Genomic DNA, 19,518 nt, shown 5'->3' on the forward strand with positions numbered 1-19,518 from the left:
CCTCTTTTTTCTCCCCGTGCTGCTTCCTTCGCTGGCGCAAACCGTGTCACCGGAGCGAGGGACGCCCTCCCCGTCCCACCCCGCCATGTCTCGCCCTCGGTGGGCGATGGAAATCCCGAACCGTCCCATGAGCAATTTCGAAAGCGGGTGGCGGGGTGGGGACGTGGGCGGCACGGGGCCGGCGCGGTGGAAACTGGCCACCTTTTGAGCCGAGCTGCTCCTTACGCAGCCGGGCAAAACCCGCGTGGTTTTGCCAGCAGCGATTATTTTTTTGTTGGTGGCGATTATTTTTTCCACGTGGCTCGTTGGCGTCTCCATCACCCGGGTCAGAAAAAGAGGTGGGGAAAGGGGGAATAAAAAAAAATCAGAGGGAGAAAATAGGGTGGGGGATGCCGGCACGTGGGTCGTGGCGGGGGATGCTCACGTCTCTCCACTCTCCCTCCTCGCAGACAGGTTCGGCGGGCGACCCGGTTGATGGACCCAGAAGAAGCCAAATGGAAGAAGGGCCAATTAATTATGTCGAAGAAAGGCGGCTGAACGAGGGCAGTGGGCTCAGCCTGGCGAATGGGGGCCGGCCGGAGGCGGGGGGCACCGCACTGATGGAGCCGAGCGGCTGGTCACCGGGCCAGCCGCCCGCCGCTGGTAAAGCCCACTTGGAAGACGTCAGGAACCTGGTGGCCTTTTCGGCGGTGGCCGAAGCCGTTTCCTCCTACCGGCTCCCGCCCCCGGGTTCGCCATCGCTGCTGTATGAGAAGTTCGACTCGGAGATGAGCCGGGGCAGGCTGAGCGCGGCAGACGGCGTGCCGCGGGGGGAGGACCTGCACGCCCTCAAGGCTGCCCTGGCTTTGGCCAAGCACGGTGTGAAGCCCCCCAACTGCAACTGCGATGGCCCCGAGTGCCCCGACTACCTGGAATGGCTGGAGCAGAAGATCAAGACGGCTCTCGGCGAAGAGCCGGCATCGCCGCGGCCCCATGCCACCGCTGCCAACCCCCCGCCGCCCCCCCAGGAAGGTGCTATCGACCCCCAGCCGGTGCCTGAGACCGTCGAGCCGTGCCCGCCCGACGGCCTCCCCTTTTCCCAAAGCGCGTTGACCATCGCCAAGGAGAAGAACATCAGCCTGCAGACCGCCATAGCCATCGAAGCCCTGACGCAGCTCTCGGCCGCTCTCCCCCAGCCCGTCGGTGATGGCCAGCCGCCCCCGCCGCCCCCCCCGCCGCCTCCCACCACCCCCTTTGGTCCCAGCCCCCTTGCCCCGCCGGGGGCCGCATGGCAGCGAGGGGACGAGCCCCGTTATCCGCCGGAGCCGGGAGCAGCGCCGGAGCCGTTTTTCGGCACGGCACCTCCCCGGGGAGGCTTTGCGGCGGCGTGGGGGCTGGAGGCCGAGGGGGCAGCGGGGGCCGGAGACCCCATGGCGGAGCTGGAGCAGCTGCTGGGTAACGCCGACGACTACATCAAGGCGGCTTTCAAGAGACCCGAAGCGACGGGCGGCAAAGCGACGGTGCTTAAAACGGAGCCCCCCGAACGAGCGCCCGGTAAGGATGTGCCGGGTGGCCCCCGTTTGCCGCCGGCGCCGCCGGAGCCTGACCTGCACAAGAAAACGCAGCTGGTCCTGCAGCAGCATCTCCACCACAAGCGCAGCCTCTTCCTCGAGCAAAGCCTGGCCGCGGCGGCATCCCCGGATCGGCCGAGCGGCTGGTGGGCTCCCGGTGCCCCGGCCGTGCCCCCCAAGCCCTTTGAAAAGCAGGCCAAAGAGAAAAAGAAGAAAACGCCGCCCGAAAAGCCCCCCCCGGCCAAACCGCTCCGTAAGCAAGTGCAGATCAAGAAGGCGAAGCAGAAGGACTCGCAGCCGCTCTTCCTGCCCCTCTGGCAGATCAGCCTGGAGGGGTTTCGGGCGCCCGCCGAACCCCCCGCCGAAGAGATGCAAACCGAGCCGCCGCCGCCTGCCATCCCGCTCCAGCCTCTTGCACTACCCCTGCCCGCCAGTCGCCCCCCGCCGCCGAACCCCCTCGCCGGCGGCCCCCCGGCTCCCGACTCTCAGGAAAGGGGTGCCCCCGGGGGGGGCCCCCAAATTCACCCGGTGCCGGCGGGTTCGACCGGCTCAGAGGAAGCACCGGCCGCCCCCCCGCCGGCCGCCGCGACCCCCATCGTGGTGGATGACAAGCTGGAAGAGCTCATCCGGCAATTTGAAGCTGAATTCGGGGAGAATTTCAACCTGCTGCCCCCCGAGACGCCCGCCCCACTTGCCCCTGGGGCTACCGAGCTGCCGGGGGGGCCAGCACCAGCCCCACAAGTGCCCCCCACAGCCGCCGCACCGGCTTCAAGCAGCGCTTCCCAAGCCGGACCCAAAAGCTTTTCGTTCTCACCGGGGAAGGGGCCGCTTTCAGACCCCCCCTTCACCGCCCGGTCCCCGAAACAGATCAAAATCGAGTCTTCTGGTGCTATCACCGTGGTGTCCACCACGTGCTTTTACTCTGAAGAAAGCCAAAACCCGGACGCGGATGACGCCGACGGGACGCCCACCAAGGACGAGGTGCCGCTGACGCCGACCCTGAGTGGCTTTTTGGAGTCGCCGCTGAAATACCTGGACACGCCGACCAAAAGCCTCCTGGACACCCCGGCCAAGCGGGCGCAAGCGGAGTTCCCCACCTGCGACTGCGTCGGTGAGCCAGCGGCCACGCCAAGGGGATTACCGGGGTGGTGACGAGCCCCGGGGGTGGCATTTCGAGGAGGTGGCTTTGCAGGATGGGATTGCCCTGGATAAATCACGGAGCGATGCCGCCGCGCTGGCAAAGCCCCCGCTTTTTGGGGCGGGATTGCGGCGCTCAAAGGGCGAAACCCCGATGCTGCCGAGCCCTCTTTTGCTTTCTCATCTCCTCTCGTGATTTTTATGGTCGGACGGCAAACACTGAGCGACCGCCGTGTCACCGCGGGGGTGGTGCTGATGCCGACCTGGCCGTGCCGGCGTCGGTTGGAAGAGCGGCAAAATCAAAGGGCTTTTGAGTTTTCCCTCCGCTTAAGCGTTCGGCTAAATCCCATAGAGCGCCGAAACCCACCTAAAATCCAGCTGGCCTGGTTATTCCTGCTATTTTAAGCCAAATTTGCCAGGTTGGGTTATTCGCTGCCGGGATGCTGGGTGGTTTGGTGGCTGATCCCACTGGGATGCATTGAAAAGGCACCAAACTCTTGGATTTGGGAGGTTTTCTGTGATTTTTTTTTTTTTTTTGGGCACGTGTTGGCATTTGTTAGACTTTGCAGCAAGTGCTCGAGATTTCCCTACCCCATCCCTGCGGTCCAACTCCATCCGAGCGCTGGGAGCTGGGTCTTCCCTCCCCAAAATTTAGACCGGAGCTTAGTTGCGAGGAGCAGAGTGAGGGAGGATTTGGGGCATCCAGCTGGAAAAACGAACCCCTGTGCTGCTGGGAGAAGTGGCCTTGGGCCAAGCGTGAGCTGCACTTTATTAGCAGGGCTTATGATTATTTATTTATTTGCTTGTAAATGGCAGCAGTAATTAGCCCAAACGGCACCGGGCGAATGAAAGGCTTTTCTGGAGCTGCTCAAACTGCTCTCGGAGTTTCGCCCTGCGTTGCTAGGAAAAGATTCAGGTTGCTTTCTCCTTTGCAGCCTGGTTTAGGGGCTGGGAGAGGGGGGATTCCCGCCCCCACCACCTCTCTCCATTTTTTTTTTCAAGGAAAAGCTGTGAGAGAAAGCAATTAAGTAGGAGTCGGGGCTCGGGGCTTTATTAGGTGCCGGTGCTGTTAGACGCCGTAATAAAATCAGCCTTCGCTGCGTGTCCCGTATTGATCTCTGTCTGGACAGCTGCAGCCCAGCTGAGCCCGGCTTTCTCCTCGCCCTGGCGCCCAGCCAGTTAGACATGACGGGAATGAAAATCAGGGCGGTGAGAACGGAGGGATGGAAAGACGGATCAGACACGGCCCTCGTGCCGGATGCGTCCCACCCGGCGGCGTTAGAGCATCCCCCCAGCGCCGGGGATCAACCCCTGCGCCGTCGCCGCAGCCCGGAGCATCCTTTGCTTCCTGCGCCGGCATCTTTGTGCCCTAAAAGCCCTGAGGGATTTGGTGCTGCTGGGGGGGGATGTTGCTTGTAGGGCTGTAGCCCAGCATCCTTCTCTCATAGCCCCAGCATCCTTCTCTCATAGCCCCAGCATCCTTCTCTCATAGCCACAGCATCCTCCTGCCATAGCCCAGCATCCTTCTCCGGTAGCCCCAGCATCCTTCTCCCGTAGCCCCAGCATTTGTCGCCCCAGCATCCTTCTCATGTAGCCCCAGCGTCTGTAGCCCCAGCATCCCTCTCCCGTAGCCCCAGCATCCTTCTGCCGTAGCCCAGCATCCGTCTTCCATAGCCCCAACATTTGTAGCCCCAGCATCCTTCTCACATAGCCCCAGCATCTGTAGCCCCAGCATCCTTCTGCCATAGCCCAACATCCTTCTTCCGTAGCCCCAGCATCCTTCTCCCGTAGCCCCAGCATCCTCCTGCCATAGCCCAGCATCCTTCTCCGGTAGCCCCAGCATCCTTCTCCCATAGCCCCAGCATTTGTAGCCCCAGCATCCTTCTCATGTAGCCCCAGCATCTGTAGCCCCAGCATCCTTCTGCCATAGCCCAACATCCTTCTCCCGTAGCCCCAGCATCCTCCTGCCATAGCCCCAGCATCCTTCTCCCGTAGCCCCAGCATCCTTCTCCTGTAGCCCCAGCATCTGTAGCCCCAGCATCTTCTGCCGTAGCCCCAGCATCCTTCTCCTGTAGCCCTGGCATCCTCTGCCGTAGCCTGGGCATCCTCTGCCGTAGCCCTGGCATCCTCTGCCATAGCCCCGGCATCCTTCTCCGTAGCCCCGGCAGCCTTTTCCTGTAGCCCCAGCAGCCTTCTGCCTCTCGCCCGTGCAGCAGCTCCTTCCTTGCAGGGGCTCAGCCAGCTCGGGGCATCCCATGAGTATCCCCAAATCCTCCGGACAAGCCCGGAAGCAGCAGCAGTAGTTTTCAGCCCCAAAATCATCCTGTGATGGTTTTGGCAGCACCCAGCCGGGTCAGTCCCGGTGAGCGGGGCCAGGCAGGTGCCCAGGGTGGGAGCTGGCAGGGAGCAGGGGGGGTCTGGGGGAGGGTTTGTCTGCCAAATTGCCCGCTGCCGCTAATTGCCGCTTCTCAGCAGAGCTCATGAAAATGCCCCGTGCTTGAGCGGCCGGTGCCAATCCCCCGTCCCGGGATGGAACCGCAATTGCTGCCGGGATGCTCGGAGGGGCTGTGGCCCCTCGGGGAGGTTTTTGTGTCCCTCGAAGGGTGTGGGTGGGAGCACCCATCCCCTTGATCCCCAGCGGCATTTTAGTGCTGGGAGCAGAAATTGAAGAGGAGCTGGGGGGCTGTTTAACGAACCCCTGATTGTGGTTTCCCTTCCCCAATGCTCTTAGGGGGAAACGCTGCGGAGGAACCTTTGATTTTTGGTGCCAAAGTGCTCAATTTGAGGGAATTCAGGGGTTTGGCGTCCTTCGGGGCAGCTGGCGGAGGTGCAAACCCCAAAATCTCTGTTTTCCCCCAGAGCAAATCGTGGAGAAGGACGAAGGGCCGTATTACACCCACCTGGGCTCGGGGCCCACCGTGGCATCCATCAGGGAGCTGGCCCACCGTGGCATCCATCAGGGAGCTCATGGAGGAACGGTAAGGGCCCTCGCCCCGTCCCGTTCTCGGGGGCCGTGAGGGTGTAGGGGGACTTGTGGGGGCCTGTGAGAGGGCCCATGAGGGCGAGTGGGGTCTCATGAAGGCGAGCAGGAGCCCACGAGGGAGAACTGGGACTTCTGAGGGGTCCTGTGAGGGCGAGTGGGGGTCTATGAGGGGTCCCATGAGGGCGAGGAGGGGCTTGTGAGGGTGCGCAGGGTCCTGTGAGGGCGAGTGGGGGGGCCCTGGGGTCTTGCGAAGGCGAGTGGGGTCCTGGGAGGGTGGATGGGGTCCCATGAGGATGAGCGGGGGCCAACAAGGGCCGGTGGGGTCCCCTGGGGTGCTGTCAAGGAGAGAGGGATCCTGCGAGGGCGAGTGGGGTCCCGTGAGGCGAGTGGGGGCTCGTGAGGGGCCCATGAGGGCGAGCGGGGGGACTCCTGAGCATGGTGGGGGCGAGCGGGGCTGACGCCCGTCCCCTGGCAGGTACGGCGAGAAGGGCAAGGCCATCCGCATCGAGAAGGTCATCTACACGGGGAAGGAGGGGAAGAGCTCCCGGGGCTGCCCCATCGCCAAGTGGGTGAGTGCCTGCGCCCCAGGGCTCGTCCCCCCTCGGAGCCCTCCGTGGGGTGAACGCTCCTGCCTGTCCCCTCCCTGCCTGGGGACAAGGAGGTCCCCCGCTGGCGGTGGCAGCCGCGGGCAGGGGCGGGATGCTCGATCTGTGGCTGGCGAGGAGGAAGCGAGAGCGGCGGCCGCCCCCGGGGAAACTCCCCGGGGCTTCCCATCCTCGGCACCCGCCGAGCAGCACGTCTGTGCCTGCAGCCCCTGCGACGGGCACATCGCCCCCACCCCCAGCACCCCAAAAAGCCCGTGGGGTGGATGCAACCATGGGAGCCCCCACAGCTCCCCCCCGGATCCCCACAGAGCGCTATGGAAAGCAGCCAGAACCCACTTTTGGGGTCTTCCCCATCCCGGGAGGTGTTTGCCATTGGAGCGGTCTGACTTGGCCCCTCTGTTTTCCAGGTGATCCGGAGACACAACCAAGAGGAGAAGCTGCTGTGCCTGGTGCGGCACCGGGCCGGCCACCACTGCCAGAACGCCGTCATCATCATCCTCATCCTGGCCTGGGAGGGCATCCCCCGCACGCTGGGCGACACGCTGTACCAGGAGCTCACCGACACCCTCACCAAGTACGGCAACCCCACCAGCCGCCGCTGCGGCCTCAACGACGAGTAAGTCACACCGCGCCGCCGGGCCATGCCGGGGAGACGGGGTGGGAAGGGGATGAGGGGATCCCCCGTTTTTGGAGCTGCCATCACAGCGCTGACGCTCCTCCGCGGTGTCCCTCCCGCAGCCGGACCTGCGCGTGCCAAGGCAAGGACCCCAACACCTGCGGCGCTTCCTTCTCCTTCGGCTGCTCTTGGAGCATGTATTTTAATGGCTGCAAATACGCCCGGAGCAAAACTCCCCGCAAGTTCAGGCTGGTGGGGGACAATCCCAAAGAGGTGGGTGACACGGGCGGAGCAGGGCTGCGGGTTCCGACCTCCTTCTACCCCCAGCTCCAAGTTTTGCAGAGGGGAAGCCTGAAAATAGGATCCCTTGTGGGTTTTTTGATGAATTAGGGAGACGGGGCGGGGGGGAAAGAAAGCCAACCTGATGAAACTAGAGGGCAGGCTCGCCTTGGTGTCCCCGAGCCAGGACTTGTGGTGTGACAACAAGTGCCAGTATGGGGTGGCACTAATGGGGTCTCTCTAGAAACCCCAGGGAAGATGCCAGAGGGCTCATGGGTCGGGCGAGCGAAAGCGCAACCGACGCTGGGGCTGGAGGTTTAACGGCCAAAACCTCACGAGGAATTTAAGCCACGTGCTTTGCGCGGTGAGGGACAGCGTGGGAACGGTCGGATGCAGAGGGGGCGTTGCAGGGGCTCTGCCCCCAGTCGTGTCCCCGCTGCCGAAACCCCTGGATGACATCTCCTTCTTTTCCCTACCGCAGGAAGAGCTGCTCCGGAAAAGCTTTCAGGACTTGGCCACCGAGGTTGCTCCGCTTTACAAGAGGCTGGCGCCGCAAGCCTACCAAAACCAGGTACCGGCCACCCGCTTGTCCCCTCCGGAGCACGCCGGCCCGACGGCAGGCAGACATGGGTGCGGGGTGGCAGCACGTGGCAGAATTTCGGATAACTGGAGCCCTCTCCTTCTGTCAGGTTACCAACGAGGACATCGCGATAGACTGCCGGCTGGGCTTGAAGGAGGGGAGGCCGTTCTCGGGAGTGACGGCGTGCATGGATTTCTGCGCTCATGCTCACAAAGATCAGCATAACCTCTACAACGGCTGCACGGTGGTAAGCAGGCGGCTGGTGGGGCTTTTTGGGATGCTCCTTTTTGAGTCGCTTGGTCCCCACTGTCACTGAATCACAGAATCATAGAATGGTGGGGGTTGGAAGGGAGCTCTAGATCATCTCTGGTGCCTAAGCAGGGTCACCCAGAGCAGGTGGCACAGGGACGCCTCCAGGCGGGTTTGGGATGTCTCCAGAGACGGAGACTCCCCCACCTCTCTGGGCAGCCTGTGCCAGGGCTCTGCCACCCTCACAGCAAAGAAGTTCCTCCTCGTCTTGAGATGGAACTTCCCATGGTCAAGTTTGTGCCCGTTACCCCTTGTCCTGTCTCTGGGCACCACTGAGAAGAGCCTGGCCCCGTCCTCCTGACACCCCCCCTTGAAGTATTGATCAGCGTTGATAAGATCCCCCCTCAGTCATCTTTTTTCCAGACTGAAGAGACCCAAATCCCTCAGCCTTTCCTCATCGGAGAGATGTTCCAGTCCCCTCGTCCTCTTGGTGGCCCTTTGCTGTCCCCTCTCCAGCAGTTCCCTGTCCTTCTGGAACCGGGGAGCCCAGAACTGGACCCAGGGCTCCAGATGGGGCCTCCCCAGGGCAGGGCAGAGCAGAGGGGGAGGATGACCTCCCTCCACCTGCTGGCCACGCTCTTCTGGATGCCCCCCAGGATGCCATTGGCCTTCTTGGCCACCAGGGCCCATCGCTGGCTCACGGTCATCCCGTTGTCCCCCAGGACTCCCAGGTCTCTCTCCACAGAGCTGCTCTCCAGCAGGTCACCCCCAACCTGTGCTGGTGCGGGGGGTTATTCCTCCCCAGGGGCAGCACCCTGCACTTGCCCTTGTAGAACTTCAGTAGGTTCATGAAGCCCACACCTGTCCCCAGCTGTCCCCCCACCTGCGTGATTCCCGTGGTTGGTCCTCGGTGTTTGCGCACCTCAAATTAAACCATTGAGATCTGTGGGGTGCTGCAGCCACCCCAGCTAGACGAAAGCTTTTGTCTGACCCAAACCCTGCAGGAGGTTTCCGAGTGCCATCTGGGGAGCGGTGCAGGCTGGGGGAGATGCCAGGCTGGCGTGGCATCACGTCGATGGGGTATAAGGAGGAGGTTTCGCCCCTGTCCCACGTGGGCTGCGCCCTGCAGTGTCCCGCTGATGGCACCCTGCGCTCCCCCAGGTCTGCACGCTGACGAAGGAAGACAATCGCGTGGTGGGGAAGATCCCTGAAGATGAGCAACTGCACGTCCTCCCCCTCTACAAGATGTCCAGCACGGATGAGTTTGGCAGCGAGGAGAACCAAAACGCCAAGGTGGGCAGCGGGGCCATCCAGGTGCTCACATCCTTCCCCCGCGAGGTCCGCAAGCTGCCCGAGCCCGCCAAGTCCTGCCGGCAGAGGCAGCTGGAAGCGAAGAAAGCCGCCGCGGAAAAGAAGAAGCTACAGAAAGAGAAGCTGATGACGCCGGAGAAAATCAAGCAGGAAGCGCTGGAGCTCCCCACGCTCCAGCAAAATGCAGGTAACGGGGGCAGAGCTGAGGTCCTGCTGCCCCGAGCCGTCCGGAAAGCGCGTGAGGGGACGGGGATGTGGTTGAGGGCTTTCTCGGGCTGGTGGCGTGTCGGGGTGCAGGATGGCATTTCGTGGTGCCTGGGTTTTCCCCCGTACTGCGGTGCGGTGGGGAGCTCTCGCAGCAGCCCAGAGCCTGGGCACGAATCGGTGCCAGCGCACCGGGTGATGCCGGGCGACGCTGACCTCTGCGCTCGGCCGGTGAACCCATCACCATGGGATTTTCGAGTCTGGCCGAGTTTTTTGTGGTCCTCGCTCCCCGCCGGCGGCTTTCTCAGCCGGCGTATCATGGGGGCTGTGTGTGTGCTGTGCCCGCAGGTATGGCGTTGAAAAGTGGGCTGCCCCCGCAGCCGCTGAAACCTTCCATCAAGGTGGAGCCGCAGAGCCATTACAACGCCTTCAAGTACAACGGCAACGCGGTGGTGGAGAGCTACTCGGTGCTGGGGAGCTGCCGGCCCTCCGACCCCTACAGCATGAACAGTGTTTACTCTTACCATTCCTACTATGCACAGCCCAATCTGCCTTCCGTGAACGGGTTTCACTCCAAGTTCGCGCTTCCCTCCTTCGGGTATTACGGTTTTTCCAGCAACCACGTGTTCCCCTCGCAGTTTCTGAATTACGGGGCCCCCGAGAGGAGCGGGAGCAGCTGGGTGAGCAACGGCTACGAGAAGAAGCCCGACGTCCCGGCGTTGCAGGAGAACCTCAACCACACCTACGGGAATGCTGATTTTCCCGAGCCCATCCCGCAAAGCGTCCGGAGCAAAAACCATCACCAGCGCACCTACGAGCGGGCTAACCGCTACGCCAGCCAGCAGAAAGCAGCGGCAGCGGCGGCGGCAGCCGGGACGCACAGGACTAACTCGGGCTCGGAGGAGGCGCCGCCGTTTGCACAGAACTGTTTCGGCAGCCGACCCATCAAGCAGGAGCCTCCCGACCCTCCGCCTGCCATCGAGCCCCTTCCCGGCGTGGCGGCCATGCCCAGCACCGGCTTAGCCCTGCCAGCCATCCCGGCGCGCGGCGGGGGGCCGGAGCAGCGGTGGAGCCCCTTCAAAGCGTCCCGGGGCATGTCTTCCCCCGAGAGGACTAGCACGGTGGAGGGCTCATGGAGCGCTCTGGCGCCGGGCTCGGGCGGGCGGGAGAAGCCCAGCGCCTTCGACGTGGCTGCGCACTTGCCGCCACCGGAGAAGCAGTGGCCCAACGTCCTGGGGGGAGAGGCGGCAACGGCGGCGCGCGGCACGAGCTTGCTGCCGAAACCGTGGAGCCCCTGCAAGCTGGGGGAGGCGGCGTTGGCGGGCACGGGCACCTCGAGCCTGCTGGGGCCACTGGGTTTCAGTTCGACCTTGCCGGGGCTGCCCAGCTTCCCCGAGGAGCCGTGGGGCTCGGTGAAGGTGGAGGAGCGGAGGACACCAGCGCCCAGCCCGGGGTTGCCGGAGAAGCCGTGGGAGGCAGCGGTGGGCGAGAAGGGGGTGGCAGGGTCCCGCCGGGAGAAGCCGTGGGACCCCTTCGGCCTGGAGGAGGATCTGCCGGAGAAGGCGGTGAAGGAGGAGGAGGAGGAGGAGGAAGAAGAGGAGGAAGAGGAGGAGGAGTGGTCGGACAGCGAGCACAACTTCCTGGACGAGAACATCGGCGGAGTGGCCGTGGCGCCCGCCCACGGCTCCATCCTCATCGAGTGCGCCCGCCGCGAGCTCCACGCCACCACCCCGCTGAAGAAACCCAACCGCTGCCACCCCACCCGCATCTCCCTGGTCTTCTACCAACACAAGAACTTGAACCAGCCCAACCACGGCCTGGCGCTGTGGGAGGCCAAGATGAAGCAGTTGGCGGAGCGGGCCCGAGCCCGGCAAGAGGAGGCGGCGCGCTTGGGTTTGCCGCCGGACGCCAAAGCCTTCGCCAAGAAACGCAAGTGGGGCGGCGCGTTGGCGAGCGAGGCGCCCAGCAAGGAGAGGAGGGACTCGGTCCCCACGCGGCAGGCGGTGGCCATCCCCACCAACTCCGCCATCACTGTGTCCTCCTACGCCTACACCAAGGTGACGGGCCCCTACAGCCGCTGGATCTGAGACGGAGGCGACCGGCCGCGGCCCCATCTTACCTCAACCCTCGGCAGCGCCGGAGCCCGGCGTTGCTTCGTGGTGCTTTCTCCTCGGGCGTGGGGGAGAAGAAAAAATAATTTAAAAAAAAAAAAAAAAGAAAAAAAAAAAAGATAAAATAGACAAAACCGAAGCAAAACACAACAGAAAACCCAACCCGCAGAAAGCGAACCCAACACGCGCACTCGGAAACAGCGGAGCCGGCGCGGGCGCACGCCGTCGGAGAGAGCTGCGCTTGGTGAGGAGTTGGCAAACAAAAGCAAAACTCGATAAAAAAAAGGAAAAAAGAAAAAAAAAAAATAGGAACAATGCTGTTTGATGCTTTTCGGTAATCTCATATTTATATCTCCGCATTTTTTTAATCTAGCCTCGTGCGCCGCGCGAACGGAGGGAGAAGTTTATAGCGTCCTTTCGCAAAGGAGAGGTTTTTAATTCCACTTAAAAATGCCTATTTATTGGATTTTATTTTATTTTGTTTTTTACTCCGGCGACAACGACAAAGCCGATCTTCGAAAAAGAAGCCAACATCAAAAAAAAAACCCCCCAAGGCCTGAACACAAATAATAAACAACCCAAACACCAAACCAGCTTCAAGGCAAGAGGCGACTCCCTCCAGCTCCGACGCGTGGGGGCTGGCGGGATCGTGTGCTTTACCGTCAGCCGGACACACGGAACAGCCGATTATTTTTTTCCCCAAGGACTTAAAAATACCTATTTTGCAACTTGAGGAGTCCTTTCTTACAGCGACGGGAGCCCCGCTGGCAAGCGGGATGTCCCGGGACGGCGCATCTTCGCTTGGCTCCTCCCTGCCGGCGGGATCGGCTCCGCCGGGACGGAGCCGGCGTCTTTCCTGGCGCCGGAGACCTCAGGACACGTCCGGGCTGGGGACCACCGTTGCCGGGTGCCGCGCTCGGGCTCGGACTTGGGGGGGGCTCCTTTGCCGGCGGCCCCGGGGAGAGCGACGGCAGCGGCGGCAGCGGCGGCATCTCTAAAGGAGCCGACAGGACAAAAACAGAAAGAAAAAAAAATAAATACAAAAACAGGAAAAAAAAAAAACAAACCACAAACCAACCCCAAACTGTGAATAGCTAGTGTTGCTCTCTGTACATCACTGTTGCTAAAGTCTGGTGCTTTCCGTCTCCGGGGGACTTTCTCCGTGCGATCGGCTCTGGGAAGAGTGAATCCCAAGACTTGGCTGGCCAAAGCCCCCCGCCGGTCCGCCTTCCCCGCCGGTGCCGGCGCGCGCCGGCGGGGCTCGGTGCTTTTTCTCTCCCCGGGTGCCATCCTTCCTTCCTACGGATCGCCGTTCTTCCCGCAAAAAAAAAAAAAAAAAAAAAAAAAAAAAAAGAAGAAGAAGAAAAAAAAAAGAGAGAGAGAGAAAGACAAAAAAAATAACAACCCAACAAATAACCCAACGATGACAACAACAACCGCGTGGTGCTTTTCCAACAATCTCAGTCGAGACTTCCTGCCCGTCGCCGACGCCGCGCCGGGACGGACGGACGGACGGACGGACGGGTGGACGGGCGAGCTTCCCCGCGGCTCGCCGGGAGGGCGGCGTGACCGAATCCGGGTGCCGGCGTCCCCGGGGGTCGTTGCTTTTGCACTTTCAGGTGCCTTTTGGAGAGCCAGCGAGCCAGAGCCGACGCCGTCACCGTGCAGAAATCACCTTCGTGTTTACTGTCACCCTCCTCCCTTGCGCACTGGCACAGATCAGCAGGATCTCGGTAAAACAAGCCTGAACATTGACGTGGTCTGATTTTAAACCTGTAAATAGGGAAAGAATTTTTTTAAAAGCACTTTCACCTAGATTTAAAAAGCAAAAACTTAAAAAAGAAAAAAAAAAAAACAACTCCCCTCTTTCCTCTCTCCCTCCCTTCCTCCCACCCCCCCCCCCAACAACTTGAAAGCAGTATGTTTTAAACAAGATTATTGTGGGAGAACTGTAAATACTGGCAGAATATTTAACATGCTTTGTCCGTCCTTCATAATTAATTCTTTTTTTTTTTTTTTTTAAGAAACCGTAATCTGTAAAGTCGCGTATATTCGACAAGGAAACTCAACGAGCTATTACCGCTTTTCTTCTAAATACCCAATTAGCATATCAGGATTGTAAGAGTCGATGGCAAAGTCAGATTTTTTTTTTTTTTTTTTTTTTTTAGGGATGCTTACGGGCGATGCCGGTTCCGCCCGACGTGGCGTTGTGGTTCGGAGGGTGAAAAGGGGGACCCGGTTTGCTCCCCGCCGGCGGCGTGCGGCGGGGCCGGATTCGGGTGCCGGCCCCGGTTGACGTCGCCGGGGGTTTTGGTCTGACTGTGGTGGCCTTGCCGGGAGGAAAAAAGGGTGCGTTCGGAGAAGGCGAGGGTCCGTGTAACCTGTCTAAGTCCTGCTTCCTCGGAGGGTTTTTTTTGGGTGCAGGGAGGGGGTTCGGTCCGGCGCGGCGTTGGCTCCGGCGAGTTCAACCCGGGTAAGCGGGGAGATGCCGGCGTCGCGGGTCGGGGAGCGAGAACTGCTGCAGTCTCAACGTTTTTACACTACATAACGTCTAACCTACCTCAAATCTCAGTCATTAAAAATTAGCACGCTTCAGACTTCTTCTACGAAACCTAGAAATCTATGCACAGCTCTTTACCCCTTGCTGCTGAGAGGCTGTTTTTTCAAGCAAAATCTTTTCCTTTACCCGTCCCCGGCGGCCGCGCTCGTCCCACCCGTGCCGAGGCCACGGCGTTAAGGGGGACTCGCTTTGGGGGTGGTTGCGGGGCCGGGGGGGGTTGGGGGGTGGGAGGGGGGGGGCGAGGAGGGGATGTTTTTAATCGCTTCGGGGTGGGCTGGGGACCTAATTTTGCGGCAGGTCGCGGCCACAATGGTGCTAGAACAACGCCCGTGGTTAGAAACCCTGGGGAGAGCTCGGCGCGGGGAGCCCCGACGGGCTCCTGCCACCCGGCTTCGGTTTTTTCCGGCCCCGATGCTTCGCCTCGGGCGGGGAAGGGGGGGGACGACACACGTTTTGGGGTTCCCCCCCCCCCCCCATCTCGACGCTCTCGGGATGAGGCACGGGAAGGAGAAGGAAAGCAGAATCCCTGAGGTGCCTCAATTGCTGATTTTTTTCCTTTTAATACTGGAGTATGCTCTGTGGGCTCTATAAGGCGTATTTTTATTAAATGAAATCTTCTAATAAAAACGGTGCTATGGTGTTTTAACAAACTGTATCACGCTTCTGCCTGATTCCATCTCGCTGAGGTGCTACTAATGTATATACGAAACTAGGGAACCAAGAGACAACACACACACACACACACACACGCGCGAAGAAAAACAAAAAAAAAAACAAAAAAACAAACCAACAAAAAAAGCAATGTCGTTGAGAAGGAAGTTTACTTTTCCGGAGCGACAGCTCGAAGCGTGCCGGGAGCCGGTTGGGTTTATGCAAACCGAAATCGGTGCCGCGTCCGTCGGATGCGTCCGTCCCCGCCAGCCGGGTTCGCGGTGGAGCCGTTCCCCTCCGGTGCGGGGTTGGGGTGCCGGCAGGAGAGCCGTGCAGGGATGTGGTGTTTGGACGAGGTGCTCAGCTGCGGTGCTCAGGCCACACGTCATGGATGTGGTGCTCGGACGTGGTGCGTGGACGTGGTGCTCGGCCAGGGGGTGTGAACACGGTGCTCAACCGCGGTGCTCGGACATGGTGATCGGGCACGGGACTCGGACGCGGTGCGTAGACGTGGCGCTGGGGCGCGGTGCTCGGCCGTGGTGCTTGGACATGGTGACTGGGCACGGTGCTCAGACGTGGTGCGTGGACGTGGTGCTCGGGCGTGGTGCTTGGCCATGCGTCATGGACATGGTGCTGGGGCACGGTGCTTGGACATGGTGCGTGGACATGGTGCTGGGGCACGGTGCTCGGCCACGCATCATGGACGTGGTGCTCGAGCACGGTGCTCAGACGTGGTGCGTGGACATGGTGCTCCAGCTTGGTGCTTGGCCATAGATCATGGACATGGTGCTCAGGTACGGTGCTTGGACGTGGTGCTCAGGCACGGTGCTCGGACATGACGTGTGGACACGGTGCTCCAGCATGGTGCTTGGCCACGCATCATGGACGTGGTGCTCGGGCACAGTGCTCGGACGTGGTGCGTGGACCTGCTGCTGGGGCACGGTGTTTGGCCACACATCATGGACATGGTGCTTGGACGTGGTGCGTGGACATGGTGCTCGGGCATGGTGCTTGGACGTGGTGCGTGGACATGGTGCTTGGGCACGGTGCTCAGCCACACATCATGGACATGGTGCTCGGGCACAGTGCTCGGACATGGGGTGTGGACACGGTGCTTGGCCAAGGTGTGTGAACATGGTGCTCGACCACGGTGCTCAACCACGGTGCTTGGACATGGTGCATGGACATGGTGCTCGGGCACGGTGCTCGTCCATGCACCGTGGACATGGTGCTCGGGCACGGTGCTCAACTGTGGTGCTTGGACGTGGTGCATGGACCTGGTGCTTGGGCACGGTGCTCGGACGGGGTGTGTGAATGCGGTGCTTGGACGTTGTGCATGGACACGGAGCTTGGCCACGTATCATGGACATGGTGCCTGGACACGGTGCTTGACCACAGTGCTTGGACGTGGTGCATGGACATGGTGCTCGGGCACGGTGCTCAGCCATGCATCATGGACTTGGTGCTCAACCACGGTGCTTGGACATGGTACGTGGACATGGCGCTTGGCCACAGTGCTTGGCCATGATGTGTGGACATGGTGCTCAGCCAGGGGGTGTGAACGTGGTGCTCGGCCATGGTGCTCAGACATGGTGCGTGGACATGGTGCTCGGCCGTGATGCGTGGACATGGTGCTCAGCCCCGATGCGTGGACGTGGTGCTCAGCTGCGGTGCTTGGACTTGGTGTGTGGACACAGTGCTCAGCCAGGGGGTGGTAAACGTGGTGCTCGGACGTGGTGCTCGGGCGCAGTGCTTGAACGTGGTGCGTGGACATGGTGTTCGGGCAGGGTCCTCAGCCCGGCGCAGGGGGGTGTGGTGCATGCACGGTGCACGGGCACGGTGCAAGGGCATGGTACGTCGGTGTGGTGCTTGGGCACCATGCATGGACATGGTGCTCAGAGGTGGTGCTCGGGCACGGTGCTTGGGGATGGTGCACGGCCATGGTGCTTGAACAGGGGGCATGGGCACGGAGAGGGTGCTCGGGCACGGTGCAAGGGCATGGTGCATGGATGTGGTGCTCGGGCATGCTCCACAGATACGGTGCTCGGGCACGGTGCTCACCCACCATGCTCGGACACGGTGGTTGGGCACGGTGGTCACTCACCATGTGTGGACACGGTGCTTGGCCATGGTGCATGGCCACAGTGCTCACCCACCATGCACGGACACGGTGCTCGGCCATGGTGGTTGGGCACAATGGTCACCCACCATGTGTGGACACGCTGCTTAGGCACGGTGCTCACCCACCTGCATGGACACGGCGCTCGGCCATGGTGTTTGGGCTCGGTGGTCACCCACTGTGCACGGACAGGGTGCTTTGGCACGGTGCTTGGACGTGCTGCGTGGACATGGTGCTCAGGCACGGTGCTCGTCCATGCGCCGTGGGCATGGTGCTCGGGCACGGTGCTCAACTGTGGTGCTTGGACACGGTGCTCGGCCGTGGTGCTTGGGCACGGTGCTCGCCCACCATGCACAGACATGGTGCTTGGGCACGATGGTCAACCCACCGTGTGTGGACACGGTCCTTTGGCACGGTGCTCGCCCAACGTGCACAGACATGGTGCTTGAGCACGGTGCTCACCAATCACGTGTGGACACGGTGCTTGGCCATGGTTTGGCATGGTGGTCACCCACCATGCATGGGCACGGTGCTTGGCCATGGTGGTTGGGCACAGTGCTCACCCACCATGCATGGACGCGGTCCTTGGGCACGGTGCTCGCCCACCATGCGTGGACACGGTGCTTGGCCATGGTGGTTGGGCAAGGTGCTCACCCACCATGCGTGGACGCAGTCCTTGGGCACGGTGCTCACCCACCATGCGTGGACACGGTGCTTGGCCATGGTGGTTGGGCAAGGTGCTCACCCACCATGCGTAGACGTGGTCCTTGAGCACGGTCCTCGCCCACCATGCACAGACACGGTGCTTGGCCATGGTGCTCACCAACCGCGCATGGACACGGTGCTTGGCCATGGTGGTTGGGCACAGTGCTCAGCCACCATGTGTGGACACGGTCCTTGGGCATGGTGCTCGCCCACCATGCGTGGACACGGTGCTTGGCCATGGTGGTTGGGCAAGGTGCTCACCCACCATGCGTAGACGTGGTCCTTGGGCACGGTGCTCACCCACCATGCACAGACACGGTGCTTGGCCATGGTGGTTGGGCACGGTGCTCACCAACCGCGCATGGACACGGTGCTTGGCCGTGGTCGTTGGGCAAGGTGCTCACCCACCATGCGTAGACGTGGTCCTCGCCCATGGTCCTCGCCCACCATGCACAGACACGGTGCTTGGCCATGGTGCTCACCAACCGCGCGTGGACACGGTGCTTGGCCATGGTGGTTGAGCACGGTGCCCACCCGCCATGCAGGGCCACGGTGCTCGGCCACCATGCACCCCCCCGGCGCTTGGGCGCCGTGCTTCACCGCGACGCTTCACCGGCGCACGGCCCACCGACAGCCCTCACCGCCCCGGCGCGCAGACGCCCGCCGCTCGCACCTGCTGCACGGCACCGTCACCATCCCCCCCCCGCCCCAGCGCCGCCCCGGCCCCGGTCCCACCGCGCTCCCCCCAGCTCCTCGGGCTCCCCGAATCCCCGGTGGCCCCCGCCGCGAGGGCTCAGCCGGGCATCCCGCTTCTCTGCCCGTCTCTTTCTTTTCCCCCTTTTATCCATTTTTTTGGGGTTTTATTGGTGCTACTTTCTTCCCCTTTGGCTTCCCGTCAGCGCCGGGGCAGCAGCGACCCCGCGCCCCCCGCCCCCCCCCCCCCAAATCAAGGCAAATACCTCAACCCCCCCCCCAAAGCGAGCGAAACTGGGGCGAATCTTTCCGAAATCAGGGATCCTTTCGCAGCGGTGTTTCTTCCTTAATTAATAACTCCCCCCCGCCCCTTATCCCTTTCCGCCCGGGTTTTTTCCTCATTTTTTCCGCATCCTTCAGGGATTACAAACCGCCGTAATTTCAGCCTCAGTTTGATTCCAGGAGCAATTATTAATTATTATTATTATTATTTTTTTGCCGTGGGTTTTTGCACCCACGGCACAAAAGATAATAATAAATAGAGGTAATAATTCCAAAATTTGAAAATAAAGCGCCGTTTCTTCTGGGATTCAGGAATTCAGTCGGAGGCCGGGGGGGGGGGGGGGGGAGATGGGTGTTATTTTTGGCGTTTTTTTGTTGGGTGTGTGGGGTTTTTTTTGGTTTTTTTTTTTTTTGGTTGTTTCGAGTTGGGTTTTTTTGGGCTCATTGAGGAGGGGAGGTGGGACGGCGGCAGGCGGAGTTGTTGGGGGGGGGGGGGACACACACCGCGGGGGTGTCCCGGCGGCTCCGAAAAATTCACACTTGAAGATTTCTTGGTCGGCTCGGGACTGTGGTTACTTGAAATGAAGTTTTTTTCCGGGGCGGATCGAGGACCGGTAGATTTTTTTTTCCCCCATGTCTCAAGGCAATAGGATTAATGTGTATTAAACTGTAGATACTTCTAGGACAGTAAATTTATGCTGATAATTTTATTTTGTATAATTTTCCCCTTTTCTTTTCCCCCCCCGTCTTTGTGTTTCGGTTTGGTTCCCCCCCCCCCCCCTCCCCTTTAACACCCTTTTCTTTTTTTTTTCCTTTCCCCCTTTCAGTGTTTTGGTAAATTTATTTTTTAGGATGCCTAAAAATTGCAAGTTTGGATCCTTCC

The 19,518-nt window shown here is 61.1% G+C and overlaps 2 protein-coding genes across 2 annotated transcripts; both read left to right on the forward strand.

Moving 5' to 3' along the window:
* Positions 1–452: 452 nt before the first annotated feature.
* TET3 (tet methylcytosine dioxygenase 3) lies at positions 453–14,412 on the forward strand. Its single transcript, XM_063358576.1, has 9 exons — positions 453–2,661; positions 5,547–5,633; positions 6,142–6,239; positions 6,683–6,891; positions 7,014–7,164; positions 7,652–7,741; positions 7,860–7,997; positions 9,161–9,497; positions 9,863–14,412. Exons 1-9 carry the CDS (start codon positions 495–497, stop codon positions 11,599–11,601), a joined length of 5,016 nt encoding a protein of 1,671 aa, XP_063214646.1. The 5' UTR covers positions 453–494; the 3' UTR covers positions 11,602–14,412.
* Positions 14,413–16,282: 1,870 nt separating this feature from the next.
* On the forward strand, positions 16,283–19,512 carry LOC134526572 (uncharacterized). Its single transcript, XM_063358575.1, has 2 exons — positions 16,283–17,510; positions 17,602–19,512. The coding sequence occupies exon 1, from the start codon at positions 16,283–16,285 to the stop codon at positions 17,402–17,404; it is 1,122 nt and encodes a 373-aa protein (XP_063214645.1). The 3' UTR covers positions 17,405–17,510; positions 17,602–19,512.
* The last annotated feature ends 6 nt before the right edge of the window (positions 19,513–19,518 follow it).

The sequence above is a fragment of the Chroicocephalus ridibundus genome, chromosome 23 (assembly GCF_963924245.1).
Source record: "Chroicocephalus ridibundus chromosome 23, bChrRid1.1, whole genome shotgun sequence".
Taxonomy (NCBI): domain Eukaryota; kingdom Metazoa; phylum Chordata; class Aves; order Charadriiformes; family Laridae; genus Chroicocephalus; species Chroicocephalus ridibundus.